This window comes from Xiphophorus couchianus, chromosome 15 (genome assembly GCF_001444195.1).
Source record: "Xiphophorus couchianus chromosome 15, X_couchianus-1.0, whole genome shotgun sequence".
In the NCBI taxonomy this organism is placed as follows: domain Eukaryota; kingdom Metazoa; phylum Chordata; class Actinopteri; order Cyprinodontiformes; family Poeciliidae; genus Xiphophorus; species Xiphophorus couchianus.
Window position 1 is genome coordinate 7206382 of NC_040242.1, and position 25589 is coordinate 7231970.

Sequence of the window (25589 nt, forward strand, 5' to 3'; positions counted from 1 at the left end):
TTAGTGTCTGTTTTCACTTATTAGTATGAGCTTCACAAGTAGGTTAAAATTAATTTCAAAATCTTGTCAAATCCGATTTAAACATTGAGAAGTTTCACATGTATCTGTTTTGAGTCTGATGCACTCAAACCCCTTTTATGGTTCCTCAAACACAGAGACAAAGGTTCATTCAGCCTGGCTTTTAGTGAAGTCCCAATCATGCATTATCTAGCAGAGTGCTATCCTCACGCACCTCTTATTTTCCATAATAAAACACAGCTCAGCACTTTGTTGTGCTGTATGCATAAAAAGGAGCTTCTCGCATTCCAGCTCAGGTTAGGAAGAACCGTAACTGTTGCTAACTACTTCACAGATTTCAGTATTCCTACATTGTTCAGTCAGAAGTGAAGAGGATTCATCTGCACCTCTGTGTTTTACTGGGAAGTTTGTGCCCCCGTTGTCAGAACACCCCCTAAAATATTACAGCATGCCACCGTTTATGTCCTACATATCAACTTTAGCACTGCTGTAAACATGAGCCACCGCTAACTCGTTTCCTCGCTGCCACAAGAACCCAGCAGGAACATTTTTACTCAGTTTCTACAGCTCAGATGGAAACACAAGAGAGGCTGCAGCATGCCAATCAAGCCCATCCCAACCAGTGCCACTCATGGAACATCTAGGATGTTTGGCATCATTCCAGCTTGCTGTTATGATGGCACACATGTAGATGACTTGCACACGCATGCACATATCTGCCACTCTTCATCCTGTCACAGGTCTGGTCTCGGTAACATGGCAGGGCTTTGTTTGGGAGTTGACAGCGAAGGCTGCTTCATAAACTCAGCACGCATTCATCCCCATCCTCTCTGCTGCTTGGGGATGAAGGAAAGAGGTGATCCAGCGTTTGTTTGTTTTTTTCTAGTTGTTCCTCTTCTCTGGTAGTGCACTGAATCACTTTGAGACGGGTTCAATCTGTCACAGAGCTTATTAGAAAAACCTTTTGTTGGGTTTTTACTCCAGACGTGGGACAGTGACCAGAATTGGACAGTTTTTACTTGATAAGTCTCGAATTAACGATCATTGACAAAATACAAAAAAAAAAAGTTAATTAAATGTACCAAAATTCTAAACTATCACTGTTTTCCTTCTCTTAATGCATTAACCAATTGGTGGTTTGTTAACAATAAGCTAAAACTTAGGGAAATGTGTAAAGTTTCAATTCAATTAAAAAAAATGTAATTTTATCCCAAGGATAAAATAAATCTGAAGAAGCTTCTGACTGAAGACTAGCTTTATGTTTTATGACTGTCATGACATGCTTTTCCTTCAGCAAAAACAATATTTCACAGTAACATGTCCTGCATGGCATCATTAGTTGTTGGAAAGGACTGCTAATCCACCTCATTTGCTTTTGTCCGCTCTTCTTTAAATCTCTGTCTGGCCATATGTACAGAAAGACATTTAAGTTGTGGTTATGATCCTCGCCCATTTTGATGGATGAAAGAGATGACGTGAACTTCCTCCTTTTCTCTCTGCTCTTTGGTCCTGCTCTACATCCAAAAAGTCTCCAAGATTTTGGGTCATAGTTCAGGTATTATTTGAGTTTTTGTGAAGCTAATCAGCTGGTTCTAGTTTTGAAAACAGCACCTTGTTGCCACGGTTACTCATTATAGCAATTGTCTGAAAGTAAAACAGTAGCAGCAAAAATCTTTCCCACTGCACAGCATCCAAAACCAGAGGGAATAATTGGTGAAACATTCGCTGCCTCAACCAAAACAATTATGCACAAAAGTCTACAAAGAGAACAAATCAGAACTAATGTAACAAAGCTACTCCCACATGGTGCTGCCATTAGTGACGCAATTCTAGAAAAATAGAGGCGTTGATCTTATATTTAATGCTTTAGGACTCATAACTCCCATATCCATCAAGGACCCTGCAATACATTCCCTTCTTTTATTTGTTGTTGTAGTGTGAATTTGCAGATCAGAAAACCGGAGATCGACCAGAAAAAGCATCTCTAATTCTTTTTCTGAATAATTTAGCAAAGGTTATGCTTTAACTGAGGGTTAATGCACAACCCTTGAGGGAGAAGATGGGTGAATATGTGGTGACTGGACTGAATAAAAAAAAAAGAAAGAAACTGAATCTTTTAGTGTCCTTGCTTGTGTATATGTGCATGCTGAGTTCATTGTGGATGTGTACAAGCGTGTACATAATGCGCGAACAGGCTAGACGCAGAAAGTGGAACATCCGTGTCCTGTCTCTACAGAAGTGCAGCTCAGCTTAGGGACTGCACATCACTGTGTAAATGCAAATTGCAGTGTCATGCTGATCAATCCTGTGGGCTGCTGAGACAGGTTTCTGTCGGGACCAGTCAGCAGCATCCAGGGCTGCTCTATCTTCTGCACGGCGCTGTCTGTCTCTTTCCACTTCGGTTGTATAGTTGCTTTTCGTCCATCCTTAAAGTGATTCTATTTGCCTCAGGACATATTTGCAAATCAAAAAATAATTAATGAGCTGGTTTGCATATCAGAGTTAACCACACGTGACCCGGCTAACTCCTTTTTTCTTTCTTTGTTTCTGCAGAATGCAACTTGAATAAAAGAATCCAGTGGGACTGGACGAACACAGCGCAGTACTCTTGGATAAGCTGGTCAGCGCGGAGCCGAGGGAGAGGTGAAGCCACTAATCGGGCCGTCATGCTTTAGCACACAGGAAAGACTGGCTGATCACTGGAGAAGCACCGTTTGCCTTTTCATAGATAATCCTGAGCCACAGAGGCGCGCATCTCCCACTTATCTGCCATTTGTCATCCTTGCAAAGATGCCAGTGCCAAGATTAGCGCGGTGGCATTTCTGGTGACGGAGCACACAGCTTGCGTGTGCATCCAGGCAGGCAGGCCGGCTGGTGGATCGACGGACGGACGGGCACACCACAAGATATTTTCGGTGGGTGTGGTGGAAGCATGAGGCCCTGGGCAGGCTCTTGGCGGTGGATTACCCTGGTGCTGCTAGCCTGGGGCACTCTCCTCTTCTACATCGGTGGCCACTTGGTGAGAGACAGCGAGCATCCAGAGCGGTCCAGCAGGGAACTCTCCAAGATTTTGGCCAAGCTTGAGCGGCTTAAGCAGCAGAATGAAGACCTGCGGCGCATGGCAGAATCTCTCAGGTAACAAAATGTTCAAATTGACAGATTTATCTTCAACACCAAACTAATTGTTGCTGTTGTTTGCATTTAGATATATACTTTATTAATCATGTCCTCTTTATAATATAATCTTCAAATTAATTGAATTAAGATGTTTTCCTTGCAGAGTTACCCCACCCGCAGACAACACTGCTGGGTGGTGAGATGCTTTAAATAATACATCTTTTTTAAAAAAGTGTTGGTAGTCAAACTAGTTACTATAAATGCTTTCTGTACTAAATACAAATTTTTTTAGATATCCGTGTTTTACATTGGCTATTGCTATTAAATTAATGGCAGCATTCATGCTAACAAACATAGCTAGACAACAGGTAGAGAAAGCTGCTCTATGTGCATAATAACTGAACAGTAGATGGAAACATAAGTCTGTCTAATGTTCAAAGTTTATGCCAGTACCATTAGAAGTAGACTTATAAATTACAACTTTAGATTGGTTGCTCAGATATGACTATTCTCTCTGAAAGTATATGGAGCAATGGATTCGTTAGCAAAGTATTATATCAGTGAACCACGAGACTTTTGCAACTAAGTATTTTTGGACACATGAAAACAAAATGGAGACATTGTTCTATAACCAACTGTTAGTTTGGCTTGGTTTGCATCTTCAGAACCTGGGTTCCTCTTTTTACCAAATTAGTCAAGAGTTAATTGCAAGTTCATCTGTCCTACTGATGGAATTCTGTTTAAATGTATTAGTCGACAACAAACACAGCAACAAATCGACAATTGAGTGGCTGAAAAAGGGAAAAATCAAGATGTTCCACTCGCCCTGTCAGGCCTCAACCTGATTAAAAGGGCATGGTGGGGTCCATAAGAGAGCTGTGCAGGAACAAATGGCTGAAAATTACCTGACGCAAAGCTGTAGAGACTCAGGATTGAAATTAGTTAAAGTTAGGAATCATTGGGTCTATTTAGTTTTCTATGTTTAGCTTTTCCACATTGGCTCCTTTTTTTTTAGCCCTAATATGTAAAACATTAGAATAGAAACATCATTGGAAAAACTATGGTAAAAATCTGTAAAAGCACTATATTTATAAATGTCTAGTTAGTTGAGGCTTTCACAGCATCTGTGCAAATCATCCAGTGGAGGACATTTGCAGGACGTTATCTTACCACTGGCTGCTCTGTAAATATTTGAAATGCTTTTCCAAAACCACATAATTCCCTGGGATTTTGTTTGTACTAAAACTGATAAGGTGAAATTTTGAGTGTTTTTTTTTTTAAAAACACTCAACAGTGGACATAATGCACCTGTTAAAGTCCTGCAACCACCACATGCGGTCGCCTCACTTTCAGTCCAATCACAAGAATTAAAAAAAAACCCAGAGCAGTCGATGGCTTGTGGTGAAGCTTCATCAGACATCCACGATTGTAGCAGCTAATCAGTGGTGTGATAGATGCTGAGTGTGACAGATGGATAGCGTGTCACACGTCTCACCAGATTTAGATATTTTAAAAGACAATAGCACATTGTGCAAGTCCATTAACCGCTCAGCGTCTTTCACACATTCAAGCTATTTGTAACAGTGAGGCAGATGGTTCTGCTCTTATCACCGCATGCTGACAGCGTTTTTCAAAACACTCAAACCCCAGATCTAGACATGGATGTGTGTGAGCTTGCCGCCTTCTACGAAAGATGCGATTAGTGCGTTCTTGCGTGTGTGTGTGTGTGTTTGTAGTTTTAAGGGAAAGCTTCAGATGTTGCCATAGCTGTTCCTCTGTGATATTCTGATTCACTTTGATGCGAGGACCTCATCGGTGCACACAAACATAAAAAAAACAAACACAAGCATTACTTCAGACAGCTGGTCCTTGATTAAATCCCCTGCTTTTGTAATTATTCAGATTTGGCTCACAAACACAGGTGGAATTCACGGTATCAAAAAAAGGAAAAAGGAAAAAAAAAAACAAGTGCAGCTTTCAGTCGATGTCCAGATGGGTCCCTGACACACTGCGTGCTCGCAGCTTGTTATTGAGTTCAGGATGTTGATCTGGGACTGAGGACTCGGCAGTTGTTTACTGGGGTAGAGCAGCGTTGCCTTGTCAAGTCCCACTAAGCTTCAGCTAAGTATCACAGAAGAAAAGCCAAAAGGAAACTGCTGGTTTGCTGAGGTTAAGCTTTATGAGCTATCTACAGCAAAAGGGCTTATTCTGGCCTCTATTCACTTCTATATTTTTAAGCTTGGGGTTAGGCTGCTCATAACTCTTGAACTTTCTGACATTGTTTAACTTCAGAACCACAGACCTCAATGTGTGTAATTTCGATTTTATGTGGTAGAACAACAGAAAGCAGTGAATGTTTGTGAAAGAGGAAAATGGTGTGGTTATTTTAAAATTAAAAATCTGAAAATTGTTGTGCGTATTTGTTTTCAGCCTGCCTGAGTCAATATACTTGTTAGAACTATTTTTGTGCAAATACAGCTGCAAGTCTTTGGTGTATGGCCTGGCCAGCTTTGAAAATCTAGAAACTGAAATGTCTTCCCATTACTCCTTATGCAATAGCTCGAGCTCTGTCAGATTGAAAAGAGTGCATCTGTGAGCATAAATTTAAAGTCCTGCCATTCTCAACTGGATTTAGATAAAATCATCCTCAAACACAGTGTCTGAGCCACTGTAGCATATGAAAATGCTTTAATAAATCCCAATTGCAAAGTCATCTACACAAATGATGTTTGCTCTGCTGGCGGAGAACTGGGAGGGGCTTAGCAGGAGTGGAATTGATGCGGATGGGACTTTAATACCACCCACGGGCAAAATGTGTTGTTTTGGCCAAACCTTTCAAGAGTCAAAGATATCCTGCAAGTTCCCAACTCGGTTGATGTGCAAAAAGCCTCGGTGCTCACAGGCTGACAGGAGGGAGAGAGGAGAGTGGATGGGAAGAGGCAGGGCCAGGGGTGGACTAGCTGGGTCAGGCTTGGAGCCCATTCATAACTGCTTGCAGTTCTAGTTCCAGCTCTAGCTCCAGCTATTTGAAGCCTCTAATTGTTTGTCTTCCAGGATTGTGTTTATCTCCGTCCGTCTTCCAATTAACTCTGAACAACATCTCCATTTCTGCCATAGAAAAGTATCTCTGCAGTGTGACACTCCAACCAGCATTTATGAAATAGCACTTTGTGCATCTAGACAGTGGAGTTCAATGCATAAACTATCTTTAATAAAGGATAGATTTTTGGATAGAACATCTAATATCTACCCTGTCAACAGATTCATCTACATCAGTCTGGATGTTAACATGGGGTAATTAGTGCTTTCCTTGCTTTGCCTGTCAGTTTATGAGGACAGACATTGTTTTCTTTGTGTGTAGTTGATCTCTACTCTTCTGATGTTTTTAAATGTGGACATTTTTCAGACTTGTAGAAAAAAATATTTTTTTTATGTAGTAACAGTTTGCGACAAATATCACTTTAGGGCAGATTACGGAAATATATTTAATTCAATTATTCAATCATTTATATGACTAAATGACTGCCTAATTGTTCGATCCTAACTATCAAACAATGCAGTAAAGTTTAGTTTACTATTCAAACTGATTTATCTAAGAATATCCAGCAGATTTTATTGAATCCACTCATCCCCAACAAGCATGTAGCAACAGTGGACTGTTAAAAAAATCATGACTCAATTTACTTAGACTTTTTTTTTTTGCACTACTATTTTCCCACTAAAATACAAATAGGAGTTTGAATACTTTAGCAAAATTGCATGTACCCCATTAGTGTCTGTTATTCTTGTATTATTGGCTTAAAAAATAAATGAGTTGCCAGTGAGCTGTCCATCATCCCTGCCGCTGGCTCCTCTTCATATCTACTCCTCCTTATTTTCCGCCTTTTCAAACCTCCTTCACCTCCGTCCTCCACCTCCACCAACAAACTGCTGACAGTGGAATGTCACAGAACGGCCGACTGTGTAACAACTCGCTAGTTTGATGATCACCTAATTCGGCAGCTCACTCGTTCCGCTAATTTGGAATGAGAACACGGATCTCTGTGCCTCGTACAAGGAGCAGAGTCGATTTCTAGGCGAGCATCCTGCCTACATCTGATGAAAAAAGACAAATTCATCCAAAGCGCCTAACTGTCACATCAAGTGTGCTCATTTTTTACAAGTGGCCTCAGAGAAATTTAAGCCCATAAAAGTGACATTATTACATATCATGTTGAGTTCTTACACTGTGAAAAACTCATTGCATTCGAACTGATTTATAGATCGGAGTACAATTCAACTTGTTTAGTGTCATTACTCCACAGCAGCAAGAGATAGATGAGTTGGGCATTATCAGGCTGCATGGTGCAGTGATTATATATCTGACAGAATTCTAATGTTTTATTAGTTTTATTTTCTTTTTACCACCAAGTTGGTTTTTCAGTTAGATCATTTGATAAATCACTGACAGGACAAGAATCATGTGGCCCTCCAACAGATTTCTTCTTTTTTTTCCTTTTTGGTCACACTTTCAGTTCAATAAATGCATTTTATTGAACTGAAAAATGCAGTTTTGAAATGATGATTGTTTTTTTTTTTAAGAGAAGAAAAGCAATGTCATTTATCAAAAAGTAATTACGCCTTAAACGAGAAAACTGTTCCACCCTTGGTGGCAACAGCTGCCATTAAAGCGTTGGCAGGGAGTCTTTTACATCACTGTGGAGGTAGTTTGGCCAACTAATCTTTACAGAATTCTGACAGAGTTCTGGCATCTTGGATGGTTTTCGAGCATGAACGGCTTTCTTAAGGTCTAACAACGGCATTTAAATCAAATCTACATCCAGACTTTACCCCAAAACCTTCTTTTTAAAAAAATATCCATTCAGGATAACACCTGCTGGTGTGCTACACGTCATTATCCTTTCACATCACGAAAGTGTGCTTGAGCTTAAGGTTAAAAGCTAATGGCTCTTAGCCCGCACTCAGTTAGGGTAAATGGTTCAGGTCCAGAAGCAGCAAATCAGTCTCAGATCATCACACTGCTGCTATTATTTATTACTGTAGATATTATTTTTTGAAATGCACACAAAAAATCTTTTTAAAAACTTTCCCTGGATATTTTTCTGAAGGTATTCAGATTCATCAACATCTGCTTTGGCTAATCTGGGATTGACTTTTTTTTATATCTTTATTGGCCAGCAGTTATGTTGTCCTGGTAACTCTTACTCTTTCTTTATACTAGAACATGCTGAGTTGCTTTTGGAGATGTTTTAGCTTACTTCATGCTGTCGGATACGTTTTCTTAAGGAGATATTTTAGAGATTTGGCAGAAGAGTGAGTTGTCTGATTATACAATTTATTTCATGATCTGAAACATGTAAATGTGACGGCTAAGCAGAAACAAGATTAAATCTGTTTTGTTTTATCCTAGCTTTAGTCATCGTGCGCAATTCTTAGGACAGTCATGTCTGGTTAATCAGCGTCCGTCAACGCTTGGATTCAAATTAAATTCACCTGGCTGACCTACAGATGCAGTCCAATGAATCAGGCCACTCTTGAGTGATGTGAGTGACAGGCGTTGTGCCAACCCACCAATCACCCGGCAGCATTAATGAGAGGTGAGCATGAGGTCGAGTTGCTCGGCCTGTCTGGCTCCACCCTCTCTGCAGCTGTCAGTCACCCCGGGCACAGAGCCACTGCTCCTGCAGAGACGATGACACGCGCCAGCCTGATGGTGCGACACCAGAGGGAGCAAGGGGGTAAGAGTGACAGCTGGGGTGAGTGATGAGGATCTGATCGATGTCCCCCTTTTCCACCCTCCTCTGGCATGCCAACAGAGGGGATGCAAGGATGGAATGAAGGAGGGTGTGGGGGATGTTTAGGAGGAAAGGGGAATCGAGAGAATGATGGATGGCGTTAGGACTTCACTAAGTAAAGAGCAGCAAGGAGAAAATGAAAAATGACATCTGAAGGGATGAGAGGAGTTGCAGAGACCACAGTCATTGCCCTAATCGGTTTTATTTGTTATTTCAGCTTACCTTGGGGCCAGCAGAATGTTTGCTGTTGTGCAATAATGTCAGAAACAAGCCGGTAAAGGAGATTTATGCGTGGCGTAGCACTGTTACAGTCGACGCAGATCTCTAAACCCCGTGTAATGTGTTCTGCGAGTTAAAATGGATGCAAGGAATTATTTGCACACACGGGGCCATGTGACTCAGATTTATGTACACTGAAAGAGAGAAAAGTGCATCTCTAACAAATTGTGTATACATACTTCAGCGGAATTGTCTTTTAATGGTATAGGTTATTGACCATTAGACCTCAATTACTCTCCTTATGTGTCCTCGTGTGTTTCTCAGTTTCATTTTGTCTACAGTTGCTCGTAAAACCTACCATTTCCGAATACGTCTGCCTCATTTGGGTCTCTTATCTTTCAAGTCAAATAAGAATGTAAATTTTAACCATGAAAAACTCATTTGTATAGCTCAGTGTGATGAGGTCACTGTCTTCTCAAGTAAAGGTTGGAGCGAGGATTGACCTTGTGCAGAAACTGGCGCCACTTCAGGACCTGAACTCCAGTCGGTCCGCAGGGCGCGCTCAGGCACACATAAGCCTCATTGTTAGGACTGTCTGTGGTCGGGACGTCTCTGTCAAGTAGAGCTCAGAGCGGAGCTGGCGAGCTAAAGATGTTGTGGACATGTGAGGCGGGAATGCAGTATACAGAATCAGTTTACTTGGAATGTTAACGTTTGAATCCGTAGACATGAAAGCAAGGAAAAACTTAAATTGATTTGACATATGATAGCATAATGAAGTAAAACAAAGCCACTGTCTGAACTATTCTTTAAGGCTTCAAAACCGATTTAAGTTTTCATAGTAAAACAAGATTTTTCCACCCATTTCCCCCCACTTGACTTATTGGAATCAAGTGGTGTGAGGTACAAGCAAAGGCACTCAGTTATCAAGAAATGATGAAACACAGTTTTCTGAGGCCACCTTTACACTGAACTAAGCCCACTCTCTTTTGAAGTATTACAGAAAAGTTTTGGGGTGCATCAAAAAAACAGGACACCCCGGTTTTGTGTAATGCAGGATTTTTTCTTGTTTTAAACATGAACTTAAGATTGAGTTGGAATTAATTCTTCATGGTGGCTGCATATCAGTGGAGGACTATGCTAGAAGCAGTGTTAGCTCAGGCACGATGTGTAGCCTGAATGCCAAGGTATGAATTGGTTATCAGGAAATTTTATTGAGAACTAGCGATGCTGGTTGGATCCTAAGGCTGCAACCTCGTCACACACACGCCAGAGTGGCTGCTTTCTGAATATTTTTTCTACCACTGTTGACTATCCAGCTGCTTTCATGGTGTGTCTTAGCACTGCACTGGCAGCTACAAACATATGCTTACATGCAGCTAAAAATGAACAATCCATAATTTTAGTTCACCATTATTCTCACACCTTGCACATAGAGGTGAATATGCAATGTTTTTCCTTTGAAAAGTGAGTCACAGATATAGGGAAGAACACTGCTCCAAATGTACAATTTGGAAAATATTTGTTAAAAGAGCTGTTTAAATGCAAAGTGCATCAAAATTTAATGATTTAAGGATATACCTTTTTAAATTCAGAAGAGTAGACCTTGTAATTGCACATTAGAAAGTTGTGGGAGATCAAGAGAATCTGAAATACCGCACTATGCAGGATGTGGAGAAGCGCACACTACCAAATGACACCTAAAGATTGGTTTGTGGGTAAATCAGAAGAACCTGTGAGAATTTTAAGCTGCAGTTAAAATGCAAAGTGCATCACAATGTAATCATGCATGGGTATATCCGTTTAAACACAGGCCAGTTGGTTCTTTGTACAAAGCCAAAGGGTGTCCATGTAGCCTTCTTTCATCTAGACCTCAGAGAATGCTTCACATCACCATCCATATGTATGACTTTTCAGGTCAGCACATAAGTTTCCTTTTGAAGTCAGCCTGAGTATATTAAGTCTTTCTACAGGAATATAGGTGCAGTTTTGCCACGCGGGCCCCCACTGTTCAAACTCGGCCCCTCGGCTCTGATCACCTTGTGAACTCTGTGAACACTGGGTGTAGAAGTGGGAGGCAGTGGTTTCACCACCTGAGCTCAAGTAAAATATTTGAACCTTACCTGCTTCTCGACGCAGTGCTTAGAGGCAGCAGGCCTCATCCTCCCCCTGCTTTCAGAGCTCATCTTTTATTCCCCTGTATTCCTCCACATATTTGCATGCAGCTTCTCCTAACTCTGAGTTTTCTTTTCATCTCTTACCTTTCCTGTGTTGTTTTATTTAGATGTTGTTGAATCCAGCTACCTTGTCTAATTTCTCCTTCAGGTTCAGTAGTCTTTTTTGTTGTTGTTGTTGTTGTTCTCTGTTTGCCTTTTCTGGTGTATCTGTTAGTTTTGATTCAGCTCAGTGTTTGGATATATTTTATATCGACAGATCTTGTTCTGGGTGCGTTTTCCATGACTGATGCTATGACAAGTGCACCGGCAATTTGTATTCTAGATAACCCTCATATATGGTGTTCGCACTAATTAGCCTGTGCTCGTATGGCCTATTTCTTCTGCCTTGTTCAAGAAGATATCAAGTTGTTTTATGTCACCGTTTTAGCAGCACTTAAAACCCCTGGAAAGTGATGAAGCAAGTCTTCCTTTTTGTATTGAGGTGTAACCAGCATGTTAAGGTGTGGCCTATGGGGAAACGCTGCTGAATATGGTACAAAGGATAATAGAGGAGAGGAAAATGTCACAGGGTTTTATTTCCATGATCCGTCTCAGGGTCTTGTAACGGATACACCATAGATCTAATAATAACAGGAAATCTGAATCCAATAAGGGCGAACTCTGTTCTTGGAAAGTATGAAAGGTTGATCATTGTCCATCATTGGTTTACATAATGTCTGAGTAGAATATTCTGCTCTTTTTCCTACAGCTTCCAATGCCCTTGAAGTAGATTGTTCAGTTAGTAGTCAGTGAAGTGGGAGGCAAGGGCTTCTGAGGGACCAGACTCGCACATTGAAGGGAGAGTTTTGTGGCGAGAGGGGCCGTTGCAACTTTAAAAGTCTCATCTCTATGCCTGCAGGCGACTGATGTTCTTTACTGAAGGAGCAAATTGAGTTTGCATGCCTTGATGATTTATTATGTCTATTGCTCAGGGGTATTTGCAAATACAATGCTGGAAAAAAACCAGCGCATTTTCTACCATGTTAGTGCCGTTTTTCTTCCCCTTGACTGATATAAACTTGGTGCTCTAAGGATGTCAAAGTGCTCAGTTGTGGTTTCGGTGCATGTGTGTGTGTGGTAGTTATTCACGGTTAACTGAGGGAGCTGGAAAAATGCAAATTCAAATTTGCATTTATCAACCAGAGATAATTCACTAAACACTTAAAATGTGCAACAATTCTGCAGATAAATTTAGATATATGCAAATGAAAATAGTTTATTACTGTACATTAGGTTAATTGAACTGAACGACTATCCAGACAAGCTTTCAGCGGTAATGAAAAACAGCTTCTCCACTTGTGAATTTGATGACTGCGGTATGTTTTTTTCTTTCATTCTTCCTTTTTTTTATCACAGATGTCTATGATGTGGAAGAGCCTGAGATGATCTCACTCATCACACTTGTGGGCTTGGAGCAGTGATTTTATACGGCATCTGTGATGAAAGTAGTTTTCCTATTTGTTTTAGCACTATTGTGATGATAAAAGACCAGCTGGAATGCTGTTGCACTCTTGTAACGACTGAGTCTTAGAATGTGAACATTTCATTTAAGTTCTTCAGATTATTCCAGGGCATCTAGATGAAATTAATCTCATTTGGAAACTTCCTTGTTTGTGTTCAGACTTTAGAGCTTTAGACGTGCATCTGAATGGTTCAGCAACAACGTATCCTGTCCTGGCCTCACTTAAGTTTTATTTTCAGAATGATTCCTGCAGACTTCGTTATGACAGTAATGACAGCATGGACAAAGAAAAAAGCTGGTAAAATGAGCTTAAGTTAGAAAATAATTTATTATACTCCTGGTAGATTTAGATTCGCAATAATTGTGATTTGATCAAAAACTTTGTTTCTGCATTTTGACTTGTTTCACAAATAGATTAAACAATATTAGCCACTGGGTCATTATTTTGAAGTGCTTTCAGACATGAATTGTTTCTGATAATAACAGCAAATAAGCATGTGTTAGGTAAAGTAAACTCTAGACTTTTAATTTCCCAATATTCCCACCAACTGTCACATTTTCACCAAAATTCCTGGTTCCTTTTGGAACCCCTTCTCAGCCTGATGCAAAGGTTTTGACTTGTCCATGTGGGAAGCATTTGAATGACAGAAATTTATTTTGTAAACAAGTTCTATGCATATTTTGAGGTCAAGAGCATCTTTTATTGAGTGATTCATTGGTGGTTTGATTATTTGGTTGGTTAAATGGCTGATTTGTTGATTTATTGTTTGATGTTTCAGTTTATAACATGGTTTTTGATTCTGTAGGGTTGGTTGCTTGTGTGGCTGATTAGCTGATTGTTTGGTTGTCAATTCGTGTCTTGCTCAGTTGGTTGGTCAGTTTCTATCTGCAAAATGGGAGTGCTGCTAGTATTCTGAATTCTGTGTTTGGAATTACCTACAATGTCAGTGACTCACAAATTAATTTCTAAGTTTTGAGTGATGCTTTTCAGATTTTTTGCACACATTGAAATTGAACCATCATAAAAACGGACTTATCAAAATGTAACTATCATAAAAAATTAACCTGTCAATTTGTACATGAGCAGACATTAAAAAAAATTGGCAAATCAAATACTTATTTTCCCCCTCAGTACGTTAGATTTGTTAAATTTAGTCATCACTCTTGTAAAACTGAAGTAAGAAAAAGTTGAAATAGTTGTTTTTGCAATTTCAACCTTACGAGCTTATCAGTTGCTTCGTCGTGTCGCAACTGAATATCACTCTGGGTTTATAATTGCTTTTTATATTTTCCTATTATTCCACATAATCATAGCATTTTTCTGTAAATTGCCATTCAGTTCACAGGTTATTCAGCAGATACTCAGGACGTAGTTCATGGATGAGTTTGGAAGCAGATGAGAGGTCGAACCCAACAAACATGGATTTTATCCGGTTTGTATTCTGAGCACAATCTTGAGCTCAAAATTAATACACGGGGCCACAACTTTGGGGGTCTACACTGGAATTTTAACAAATTACTTTTGTGGAAGTTTCAGCGGTGAACATTGTGAAATGCAAGCCTCCGCAGCTCAGTTTTCTCAGCAACTTTTAAATTGAAAGATGAGACCAGAGTCACCCAAGCAAGAGACGTCTTGAATCAGACGAACCACAGGATATTCTTACCGCTTCGCCTACCTCCTGAGTCACAACTGACAATTAGAAGAAAGTTTTTTGACTAAAATAGTCTGCAAGTGGATGCCTTGCGGAATCCATCTAGAGTTATTCAGAGAATAACTGAGCATTCCTAAAAATATTATTTTGTTATTCCGTCAATGCATTGGACTATTACGTTCAGAGTTTTTGACATGTTCCTGCCATTAATTTCCTAAGCCACCCGATGTCTTTTTGGGCCTTCCAGGATACCAGAGGGTCAAGCAGAAGCCGGGTCGCTGGCGGCAGGAAGGCTCCGCTCCCTGGAGGACCAGCTGACCAGAGCCAAGCAGAAGATTCACAGTTTCCAGAAACTAACTGGAGATGGTAAGTAGAAAGGTGTTTTGCAGTCTGGAAAACCTTGGAAAGTGTCAGCATTTTCCAGGTTTGGATTAATATGACGGGGGGAAAAAATAGAATCTGGACAGGTATTTATTCTAGACTTCAATTTTTTTCTTGTAGTCTCAAATTCCCATCCATCTGTGAGTCTCTATCTCCACTCTGTATTCAACCATTCATCCCACCTTGCTCTATATCATCAACCCACTCATTGGTCTGTTGGTCTTCCTGTTAATCCATTTGTCTGTAGTGTTTGCTGGTTCCATTTCCAGTAATATCTACCTTAAATTCATTCTGAAGTCTTTCATTTATACCTTCGACAAAGATTGAAAAGTATAAATGAAGAGAAAATCCAGAAATCTGCCGAATAATGAAACTTAAAATAGGCTCACCCAAAACGGCTGCAAGACGGGGTTTGGCACAAAGTTGGAGCATGTTGAGCATATTGTAAGTGTGTGTGGGCTCACGATATAAATCTAGATATGGTGTGAAACCTCTCAGCTGCTTGTGTGAGCTTTTGCCTGCAGGGACGATGTCAGTTCAGGCCAGTGTTCAACCCGCTGCAGCCTGACGACGGCAATGATGACGGTGGAGCCACAGCGTCAATGGGGCCGGGTTATATGTGTGTGCTTCCTACTATAAGCAGTGGTCAAAGGGGCAGGAAAGCTGTCAGGTGAATGGGGGAAACGTGTGAATGAAGTGGGAGCAGTGTGAATCCCCCCGCCGGCAAAATAAGAGACTGAGAGGGAAGAAAAGAGACGGGGAGAAAATAAAAAAGGACATGTGAGCGTAGAGGGCAGTGGAGGGTCAGTTTTTCCATCATGCTGCAGGGGAGAAAAAGCTAAAAATACCCTCCAGCTTTTTCCACCAGCAGAGCGGGTAAAGTGAGGAGAGTATCTGAGGTAGAAGGTTTAAAAAAAAAAAAAAGAGCTTTACCATCTCCAACACCACCTCCAACTTCTCCTGCTTGAGGCTGTTCTTCTCTTTGCTCTGTTCTTTTCCATTCTGTTTCTCTCAACAGAAACCAGGGCAGGCACATGCAGTACCCTTGTTGGCTGCTCCACATTGTCTGGGTTCAAAAGGGGTATAAATTTCCTGTGTGTGAAAAACATGAGAGAGATTATGCACAAAAGCAGTGATCAAGTGTTTCCTAACGATGTCAAAGTAACCTGGGGTCAGAGTTCCCGTCGGCACATTTACTGGCGAGAGGTTATTTATCCACTATAATCAGAATCTTTTGAGAGCGTATTTTGTTTCTTCAGTCTGCATTTGAGTCTGCATTATTGGTTCATTCTCTTTGATCACACCGGCCGCTTCAAAGTGTTATAAAACCCCGCCGTTCTCTCCTCCCTACTCTCCCCGCAGGGCCCGGCCCCACGCAGGAAGAGCTGCGCAGGAAGGTGGAGAACGGCGTCAAGGAGTTCTGGTACTTTGTGCGGAGCGAGGTGAAGAGGCTTTCCAATGTGGAAATCAGCGAGAGGCAGAAATATGCTGACACACTCCTGCAGGACCTGGGACATCAGGAGAGGTGAGCATGTGCAGCAGCCTCTGAGTTAGGGAACTTCTTTACTCCTTTTAAGCTCGGTTTGCACTTAGTTCCCTCGAGCAATATACAGTGCTCTAGGTTTGTGTTCCTCAAATTGTTTGGTTTGTTTTATTTATTTCTAATTTGAAAGATTGAAACCATTAATGAGACACACAGGAGGCCCATGCTCCTTGTAGCAGTGCATTCCACAAATTTCTTATTTTATATTGCTGTTGGTAAATCTAACACTACACACCACTTTGAAGCCACCAACCCCGCCGTGGAGAACAGTAGTGGCAGCATCATGCTGTTGAGATGCTTTTCTTGAGCAGTACTGAAAGACAAGTCTGAAAAAGACTTGTGGCAATCAGAATCAGAATTTCTTTTATTGTCATTGTGCAAGAAAGCACAACAAAGTTTGTTTCTACAAATTCTACAAGGATAGAAGTTTAGCTAATAATCTTTGCAAAAGCTTGAAAACTGTTATTCATGGATGATCTTGACTCAGTCTAACTGAGCTTGAGCTGTTTTGCAAAGAACGGGCAAAAACCTTTCCATTTGTAGGGGTGCAACGCCGATAAAACAGTGTTTATCAGCCCTGTACTTAGATGTGCTTCTTTTCCATCACAAAGAAACCTGTTTACATTTTTAGTTAGGTGTGTGGCAGCAAGAAAACACCTAAAACGAGCAGGACAGTGAGCCCTGAGGGCAGCGTTTAGAAACACTCTGTAATCCTCATTGTTGTAAGTGCAGCAAAAGATGGCATATTTTTTAGGTATTTGTTAACAATAAATGTTGAATGTGTTGCTCTGTTTTGTTTTGTCTCAAATAGCATCCTGATAAAATGCATCAAGTAGCTCTATAGCAAAATACAATAGCCATTGTGTTGTCCTTGAAAATAGAGAAACATGTCTGCTTCAATTGAGTTTTAGACTCTAATGTGTGATATGAGTTTTGCCGGTGTGAAAAAAGATGGCTTTTTCTTGTCATAGCCATCAAGAAAAATGACTTTGTGGGACTAACAGCCTGCTATGGACTTGTGTCCCTGTATTAACAGGTTATTGGATAATAAAAGGCTTAAAAATGTCTGAAAGTAAAAAAGCCATCACAAGAAAATGGTTAAAAGCAGAACATAACATTTAATTAATGCAAAATATCTATCTTTTTTCCATAAAGTAACTTGTAGTTACTCTGACAATGACCTCTGCATGATGTGAAGAGAGCCCCGTCTATAGTTCAGTTATTCATGACTCAAAATAGGCAGTAGAAAAACACACAAAATAAATTATAGAATAAATCTACAGGTGATTGAAGCCAGTTTGATGGATGCAGATAGAAAGTTTGCAGTGTTTTATTTCATAAACAGAAAATGTTATAATTTATTTTCCTAAATAAATTATCTTTAGCTAAACACTTAAGATAGCTTAAATGTGCCAGCAGAGACACTCATTAATCCCAAAGCTCTATGGAGCAAAATATATTGTTAAAGTACTTTGTGGAACGAAAAACATTGGGGGATTGCCATGTCTTTTCAAAGAAACTATGAATTATTTATATTTAATAATACATTTAAATTACATACATTTTTATCTGAAGCTTGTTTTTTTCTCCTGCAGTCAGAAAGTCACTTATTACCAGATGGTTGCAGTTTTGCTCAAATTTTTAAGCAAATACATAAAAATACTAACATTTTCCAAATCAGAATGTCTTTTAAACAGTGTTATCTTTCTTAAAAACTACCCTCCCAACCTTCATTTTCTGTTTCTGTTTTATTTAAAGACAACAACAAAAAAACTCCCACATTCACAATAATAATAAAGAAAAAACATCAACCAAAATTGCTTCTTCTCTGCTAGGACTTGATTTGGATCCTGGCAGCTCTAACACTGCTCAGCAGCACACGCTCCTTTCAGAATAACAAAGGACAAAAAAACACGCCCTCTGAGTCACCTGGAATTAGCTGCAGAAGGAAAAGTAGGTGTCACATTCCTAGATGTAATCCTTCCTGAGGCAGTTTACAGGACCTATTGTCTCAGGCATCGCTGCCTAAGTAGCTTTCCAAAAAAGAGATTAACCACCACATACACACAGACTAACTGATGTGGCAAAATATCTTGTCTGTATTTACTTACCACGTCTCTCTCTTTTTTTGATTAACTTATGTGTGATAAGGATAGAAATGGGTACGGAAGAGGATTAGGGCCACTGAAAAAAAAAAAATTATGGCCCAGAAAAAAAAAAAAATCTCTGAATTTTCATGTAAAAAAAAAAAAAAAAAATTCAGTGTCCCGAAAAAAAAAAAAAAAAATTCAGTCCCGAAAAAAAAATAAATAAATTTCAGTGTCCAAAAAAAAAAAAAAAAAAAAAAATTCTGTGTCCCAGAAAAAAGAAAAAAAAAAAGAAAATTCAGAAACCACAATTCTGACTTTTTGCTAATAAAATGTTACTTTACCCAATACTTTCCTGGTATGGTTTTCAATATGTTGATTAAGCTCATTTTCCATTTGAGCAGGTCTAAAAGCTATAGTCTAAATGCATTAAAAGACAGTTATCCCTGATAATTGCTAAAAATATATAAACTGTTGCATTTGAAGGAAGTCACAAAAGCGCTCTAAAAATGTTCTCATGTTTTTTGGAATTTAGAAAATACAATTTTGCTAATTCTAACTAACTTAGAACAAGAAACGTTGGGGTGGTGCGGTGGAAAAGCACAACCCATGTATGGAGGCCTCAGTCCTGAATGTGGACATCACAGGTTCAAGCCCCGGACTGATGACCTGTGCTGTGTAGCTTCATTACTGGCTTTCCTGTCTGATCATTCTCAAAGGAAGAGCAAATAAAACCTTAAAAAGTAGGAAAAGTTTTGTCTTATAACGTCAGACGGTGAGAAAAAAATTGCACATGACTTTTTTTATTATTATTTATTTTTTTATTATATATATTTTTTTACATTAATAAACTGCTCATAAATATCTGGTATCAACTCTACTATGCAAACTCTTGGTAAACAAAACAATGAAGTTCATTTGTATTTCACAAAGAACTGGTTTTCATGTGTTCAATTTATGACGTAATTCTTGCTGTACTGCCATTTTGTTCACATCTCAACCATACATTGTCAATATCTTTAGTTTAACAGAACAGCATTGTGTTTGAAAAAAATTTATATTTTTCATTAATCATAATGCATACCCATTTAAAAGGATTGATATTTGGTACATAACTGATTATCATAGAACAATAATTAACTTTGCATCAGCGTTGTTTCTTCAAATGACAGTGTGAAAGCAAAACAAACTATGGATTGGGAAATGAAAACATGTCAACAAAACTGTATGTTTTACTTTTATCAGCACAGTAACAGCTTGAAGACTAATGTCAGGTCAAATCAGAACTCTACAATAAAATTATGACAGCAATAAACTTTCATGTTCTAGCAGAATGATGTCGAAAATGTTATGTTTGCTTGCACACAATATGTCTTTAATTAAATGCAGTGCAGGAAGTCCTGTTTAGAGAGCACCTATCAGACATTGCAAAAACTATCAAATGGCTCCGTATGATCGAGATAAACAGCAACACTTTTTAAATTATCTTTATGCGCACTGAAAGTTACGGAGCCCCCTGAATTTTTTTTTTTTTTTTTTTTTGGGACACTGAAATTTTTTTTTTTTTTTTTCGGGACACTGAAATTTTTTTTTGTTTGTTTTACATGAGAATTCAGAGATTTTTTTTTTTTCTGGGCCATAATTTTTTTTTTTCAGTGGCCCTAATCCTCTTCCGTAAATGGGAGAATGAAAAGCAGTAAAAAGAACAAATGTGCAACTTCATCTTATACATTCTGCTCAGGATAGGGCATGCTGTGTTCCGAGTACAGCCTTGGTCTTGAGTGTTTTACCGAGTAAAATAGAAATGGAGCTCTAAAATTGAAGTATGAAAGGATTTTCCTGTTTTTCCAGTGGAATCAGTCGTTGCATTACGAGCCGCTTTTTGGGCTCATTCTTCCTTTCGGATATGGAAATAATGTTGATGTTCACAGCTGGCAAGCAAAGAAACATATGTAAATCTGATAGAAGTAATGTGTAGTGATTCTGTGTTCGTAGAGATTCCTTGGCTGTATGCTAACCATCACTTAGCATTAGGAGTGTTAATTAAACAAACCTCGGGATCTGTCACATAAAAACCCATTAAAATAAATTTGAATTTGTGGCTGAAACATGACAGAATGTGTGTTATTTCACGCTACTTAGTTATTGAAAAAGTGTGCCTTAAATTATATCGTTTAATAGTTTACTTCTTATTACTGTGAGGCCCAAAAATAACAGGGTAGTATTTCAAACTTGCTAAGCAGCTTAAGAACTTGCTTCTGTTTGTGAAAGTAGATTTGTGCGATATTGCGATATTTTGTGGTTCTATTGTGATACCAGTAAAAATTATGGTAAAAAAAAAAAATTACTTCTCTGTAAAGTAGAGAAGTACTACAAATGTTTGATGTAATTATATATTACATCAAACATTTAATCAACATATGGGAAATATGAGAAATGCCCACCCCTATATGAAAGTCATACGTTTAACTTTAGGACAATGCCTTTCGTCCCCCACCTTTCCTGTCTGTTTTCTCTCACATGATCTGTTCGTAGTCTTGCTGTAATCTCAACTTGAAACTCTGTATTTGCATGTCCGGTCCTAACCTTGCAGGGAAATGCACGACCGAAATGTTTGAGTGGCCTTCACGCTGCACATATGAATGACCACAAATATTTATGTTGGCACACACAAACTCATCTGCAGGGCTTCAATGCTGCGTATACGTCCTCTGTCTCGGAGCCAGATCCCACAGGGCCTGTTGGCTGATTCCTTCTTGCTCCGTTTTGCGGCCAGCCAGGTGTGTTCCTTACCGCACTGGGCTTGTGATGGTTCCCCTGTGTGAAAATTTTTTAGATCCATTTACACACCACACACGCACACACACACCATGCCTGCTGCTTCAGAATGTTACAATGAGTGATGATACTGTCTAAGTTAGCTTAGAAAGACACTCTTCACAATGGCACACTGCTGAAATGAGACAGTGCGTTTCTTCTGCTTTGTGTGCATGTGTGTGTGTGGGTGTGTTTACATGGGCTGCTGAATACATGTATAAGAGTTCTCCGTCGCACAGGATGTGACTGATTTGGGTCGAGAAGTGAGTAATAAATTAAGCTTGCGTAAGTGTGTCTGAGTGTGTGATGCGTTTGCCCTTAGCTGCATATATCAGAAGTCTCGGGCATGTCTGAGAGTGGATGGCCACGACGTTAGGCAGTGTGTGACATGCACTCGGATTTGCTGTCAGTGGGATGTAGATGGCAGACTTAATCCAAAATACAGCTCAGGAGCCAGAGAGAAGCTGCTGTTGTCAATCAGCATCATAGATGCATAGGTCGTCTTCGAATCTATAAATATCATATAGGAATTGAGTCTTGAAATGTTCAAAACCAGGAATGATTTGAAGGCCTTAAAATATATCAACATCTCTGAAGCTCACCTTATTTTTTTAAAGGATATTGTAATCTTCATTACAGGATTTTATTTTATTTTATGGTTTTTTTTTTTCAATTTGAAGAAAGCAGTACACATATTTGCTAAAAATGTCTTCTGCTCATGATCCTGGCTTTTAACGAATAGGAAAAGTAGTAATCCGTGCTAACAATAAAGGTTTAACCCGACTTAATGTAAGATTAAAAAAAAAACCCAATAGATTATATGTATTTTTATATCATGTATATTAAGTCTGGTTTAAAAGTTATGCTCACAAATTGTTTTGTTTTTCCTGAAACCTTTGCATTACTCTCTGTTTTGATTTATTTGGTTCTGGTCTTTGTTTGGTCCAGCTGTATGTTATGAAATGTTATGAACGGACCGCTGACCAAACCAGTATAATTCTGTCATGTCATGCTGTTACATGTTAGTTGTTGATAGTATGCATAATTGAGAGACATGCAGTGCTTAATGTTTCTGCATACACAATCTAGTTTATGATAAACAAACAAATACTTATATTTATTATGCTAATTGCAGAACCTTATGGGTTTATGGCAACCACAGACCCCAGATAGCTTGACATTTATTCAATAATTTCATATTTATTGCAATCCAAGCATTTCTTGGCAATGCTAATATTGCGTACACTGATACTGAGATACATTTGCAATATGTGACGCATCCCTGGTTATTGGAATCATAAGTCACATTCTTTACAGTAGGACTTGAGTAAATTATTTTAAATTACTTTGTTCTGAACGTAAAAGACAATAAAATATTTTATTTGAGGTACAAGACAAGTTGCTTCTCATAATAAAAAAAGAAAAACAAAAAAAACCCCCACACTTTTCATAACTAATTTTCCATGTCTCACATTCCTCTAACTAAATGCACTGAATGCCTCCATTCAGTTCACATAGTCTTGCAAACAGTGGAACCTTTCACCTTTGGTGGCTTATGTGAAACTCTGCTTGTGAAAAACAGCACTGTGACCTATTGGGTAAGCTCTACATAATGCTACAAGACTAAAGCGAGGTATTTCCCCCCATGCAGTAGGTATAAGTCTTTTTTATTTTGCCTCTGCTGTTGTCAGGTTCAGAGAACAGCAAGCAGCAGAGCATGCGAGTAAGCTGCTTGCACAAGCAGACTATTGTTCCTGTGGTTTATTCATACAGAGGCTGTACTGTAGTTATTGTGAGAAAACAGTTAGAAGATATTGGAACCTTACACCAGAGTGATTATTTTTAGGGCTACTAATTTCTCAAAGGTCAAGATTATCCTGCAAAGTGGAGCTCTGGACTTAATAAAATTGTTCCGTTACAGTGAGATGTAAAACAGCTGCAAGGGAAAAGGTGATTTCGCCCCATAAAGTTGCCAGTTCTACAGCCGTATTGTGCAGTTTATGTAAAAACAGTGTGTTAATTTTTATTAGTTAATAATAACACCCAAGTAAATGTAGCAATGTTTCCCTGCAGACAGCTAGCCCTCTGCTTGTAATTCTATTTTCTTGTTTTTTTTTCTGTTTAACTTCCCACGGCATCACCAGATGCAGTGTTTGGGCACTGGGTGATTAAACACCAGCGAATGAGAGCTTGTGGCTGTGATCGTCTATCACCTTCATTCATACAAAACATGCTCCATTGGCGAAAAGTTAGATTTGAAATAAAATCCAGGAACAAAGCAGCTCCACATGGCTGCTTATCATAATGAAAGCCGAGTTCATGCCTGTTTTCATACCGATACGTACACCGGTTACTGAAGCAGGTATTGCCATCTGTTAATCTGTTTCTGAACTGCAATTTCACAGTTTATATTTGCATTTGGTAATCTACACCAGCACAAACACTACTCTCAAAATAATCAGATGCTCAAATAAACAGCAAGCTTGGTAAACAGACCTGTATGTGGATGCAGCGTTCTCCTGCCCTGGTGGTTACATAACTCATCATGTTTGTTTGTAACTTTTGATTATATCACAATACAGTTGCATTTAGGTTTTCAGCTTTAACCTCACTGCTACCTAAACTATTACCCTTCAGCAATATTCTGGTGACACTTACCATCTGGCAACTGGTAGCAAGCAGCCAGCACCTCCTTTTCTCTTCATTTTGTTTTTGTTTGCAATTCTACATAAAATGTATTCTGTCTTTTTCTTTACATTTTCGGTAGCCAGAGCTATAGATCAGGAATTAACAAACCGTTAGATAAAGATGGGGGGTATTTTTTTGTATTTTTTTGTACACTTTACTTAAAAACTTAAAAACAAATACCTATACTGTTTGCATATCCATAAAAGGCCATATGCTTTTTAGTGTGTTTAGATTCTACTGACTTACTTACTAACGCCATACTGAAAATAGCTGAAAATTAAAAGTGATGAAAATGCAGACGTTTAAAAAATACATTGATTTAAATGCATATGAGTTGGATTATCTACAGTAACAACAATAATTAAAATCACATCCAAACTGCCATGATGTAAAAATATTTTCTTCTTTGTCTTTTCTTTGACTTCTTCATTGTTGTCTTCTTCAGTTTTTCTGCTTCTTTTTCTGCGCTCTTTAAATTTGCAAAGTTAATATTATAGCCTGGGATAACATTTTATAGCAACAGCAATAATACAAATGACAATAATAATTTTACCTGACTTGAGTTAGTATTATTATTAGAAGTGCAATTAATGAGTTTGCAAAATATAAAATCCAAAAAATGCTTTGGTTTTATTTAAACCCTCCTCTCTGTTTTTATGTTGGGTTGTGTGTTTATCCTAGAAAGCAGAATGAGCATAACATGTTTTATAGAAAAAAATCATCTTTATTCAGACTGTGTTTATATTCGGATGTTGGTTTAAAAAGTAATCTCATTGATTGAAAATGTGTGCTTGTTTCTACAGATCCATCATGACAGATTTATACTACCTCAGCCAGGCAGATGGAGTTGGCGAATGGAGAATAAAGGAGGCTAAAGACCTGTCAGATCTGGTCCAGAACAGAATCACCTACCTACAGGTACCTACAGACACACCTGCTGCTCAGGCCAGCTGGCCCGTATTCTCCTCCGCACAGAAACATTTAGACAAAGCTACATTGTTTGCATTCATCCGAGTGTCTGCCTCACATGGACGAGCACGCATACGCATTTTTCCGCTTTTTTTTGGCCTTATTTGCACCATCTTTATGTGCCAGCGTCAGTTTCCACAAGTAGCAGGTAAAAAGAATGAAAGCAGCCGGTTTCAGCCGTGGGATCTGACAAGCGGGATTCTTGTTATTTGTCAGCGTTTTCGAGTCAAACGCACACACACGCTCACATTCCAAAAGACAGATGGAATGACATATCTGCAGACATGCACACACTGAAATGTCTATGCAGTTTAAAGACAAATACTCCCATGCCCAGTCAGCCACATTGCTGCATGTTCAAAAAATACACACGCATACACACCCCTACAGTATACATATATGATATTCAGGACTCATCCCCTGGCCTGAGCAGCCCCGCTCCCCTTCGCCGACTCTGCCGCCGCAGGCTTTTCGAACAGGGCGGTGCGTTGCGGCAGCGGGTCCTGCAGCATTAATGAGCCGGTGTGTTTGATGAAGAGGACCCAGTCAGTCTGGCTGGGCGGAGACGGCACCACTAACAGCTGCTGTCACCACTGCTGAGGGATCACACTGCTCTACCAGCTGC

The 25589-nt window shown here is 39.3% G+C and overlaps 1 protein-coding gene across 2 annotated transcripts in view; it reads left to right on the top strand.

The window, feature by feature from the left end:
• Positions 1-25589, top strand: part of fut8b (fucosyltransferase 8b (alpha (1,6) fucosyltransferase)) — a 112010-nt gene that overhangs the window by 56533 nt on the left and 29888 nt on the right. The window contains exons 2-6 of one of the 2 annotated variants that reach the window (XM_028040569.1): positions 2572-3153; positions 3299-3331; positions 14727-14845; positions 16223-16385; positions 24799-24913. In XM_028040569.1, coding sequence (XP_027896370.1) covers positions 2951-3153; positions 3299-3331; positions 14727-14845; positions 16223-16385; positions 24799-24913 — 633 coding nt within the window. In that variant the 5' untranslated portion in view covers positions 2572-2950. The remainder of the gene's footprint in view (positions 1-2571; positions 3154-3298; positions 3332-14726; positions 14846-16222; positions 16386-24798; positions 24914-25589) is intronic. The other variant, XM_028040570.1, reaches the window with a different exon arrangement.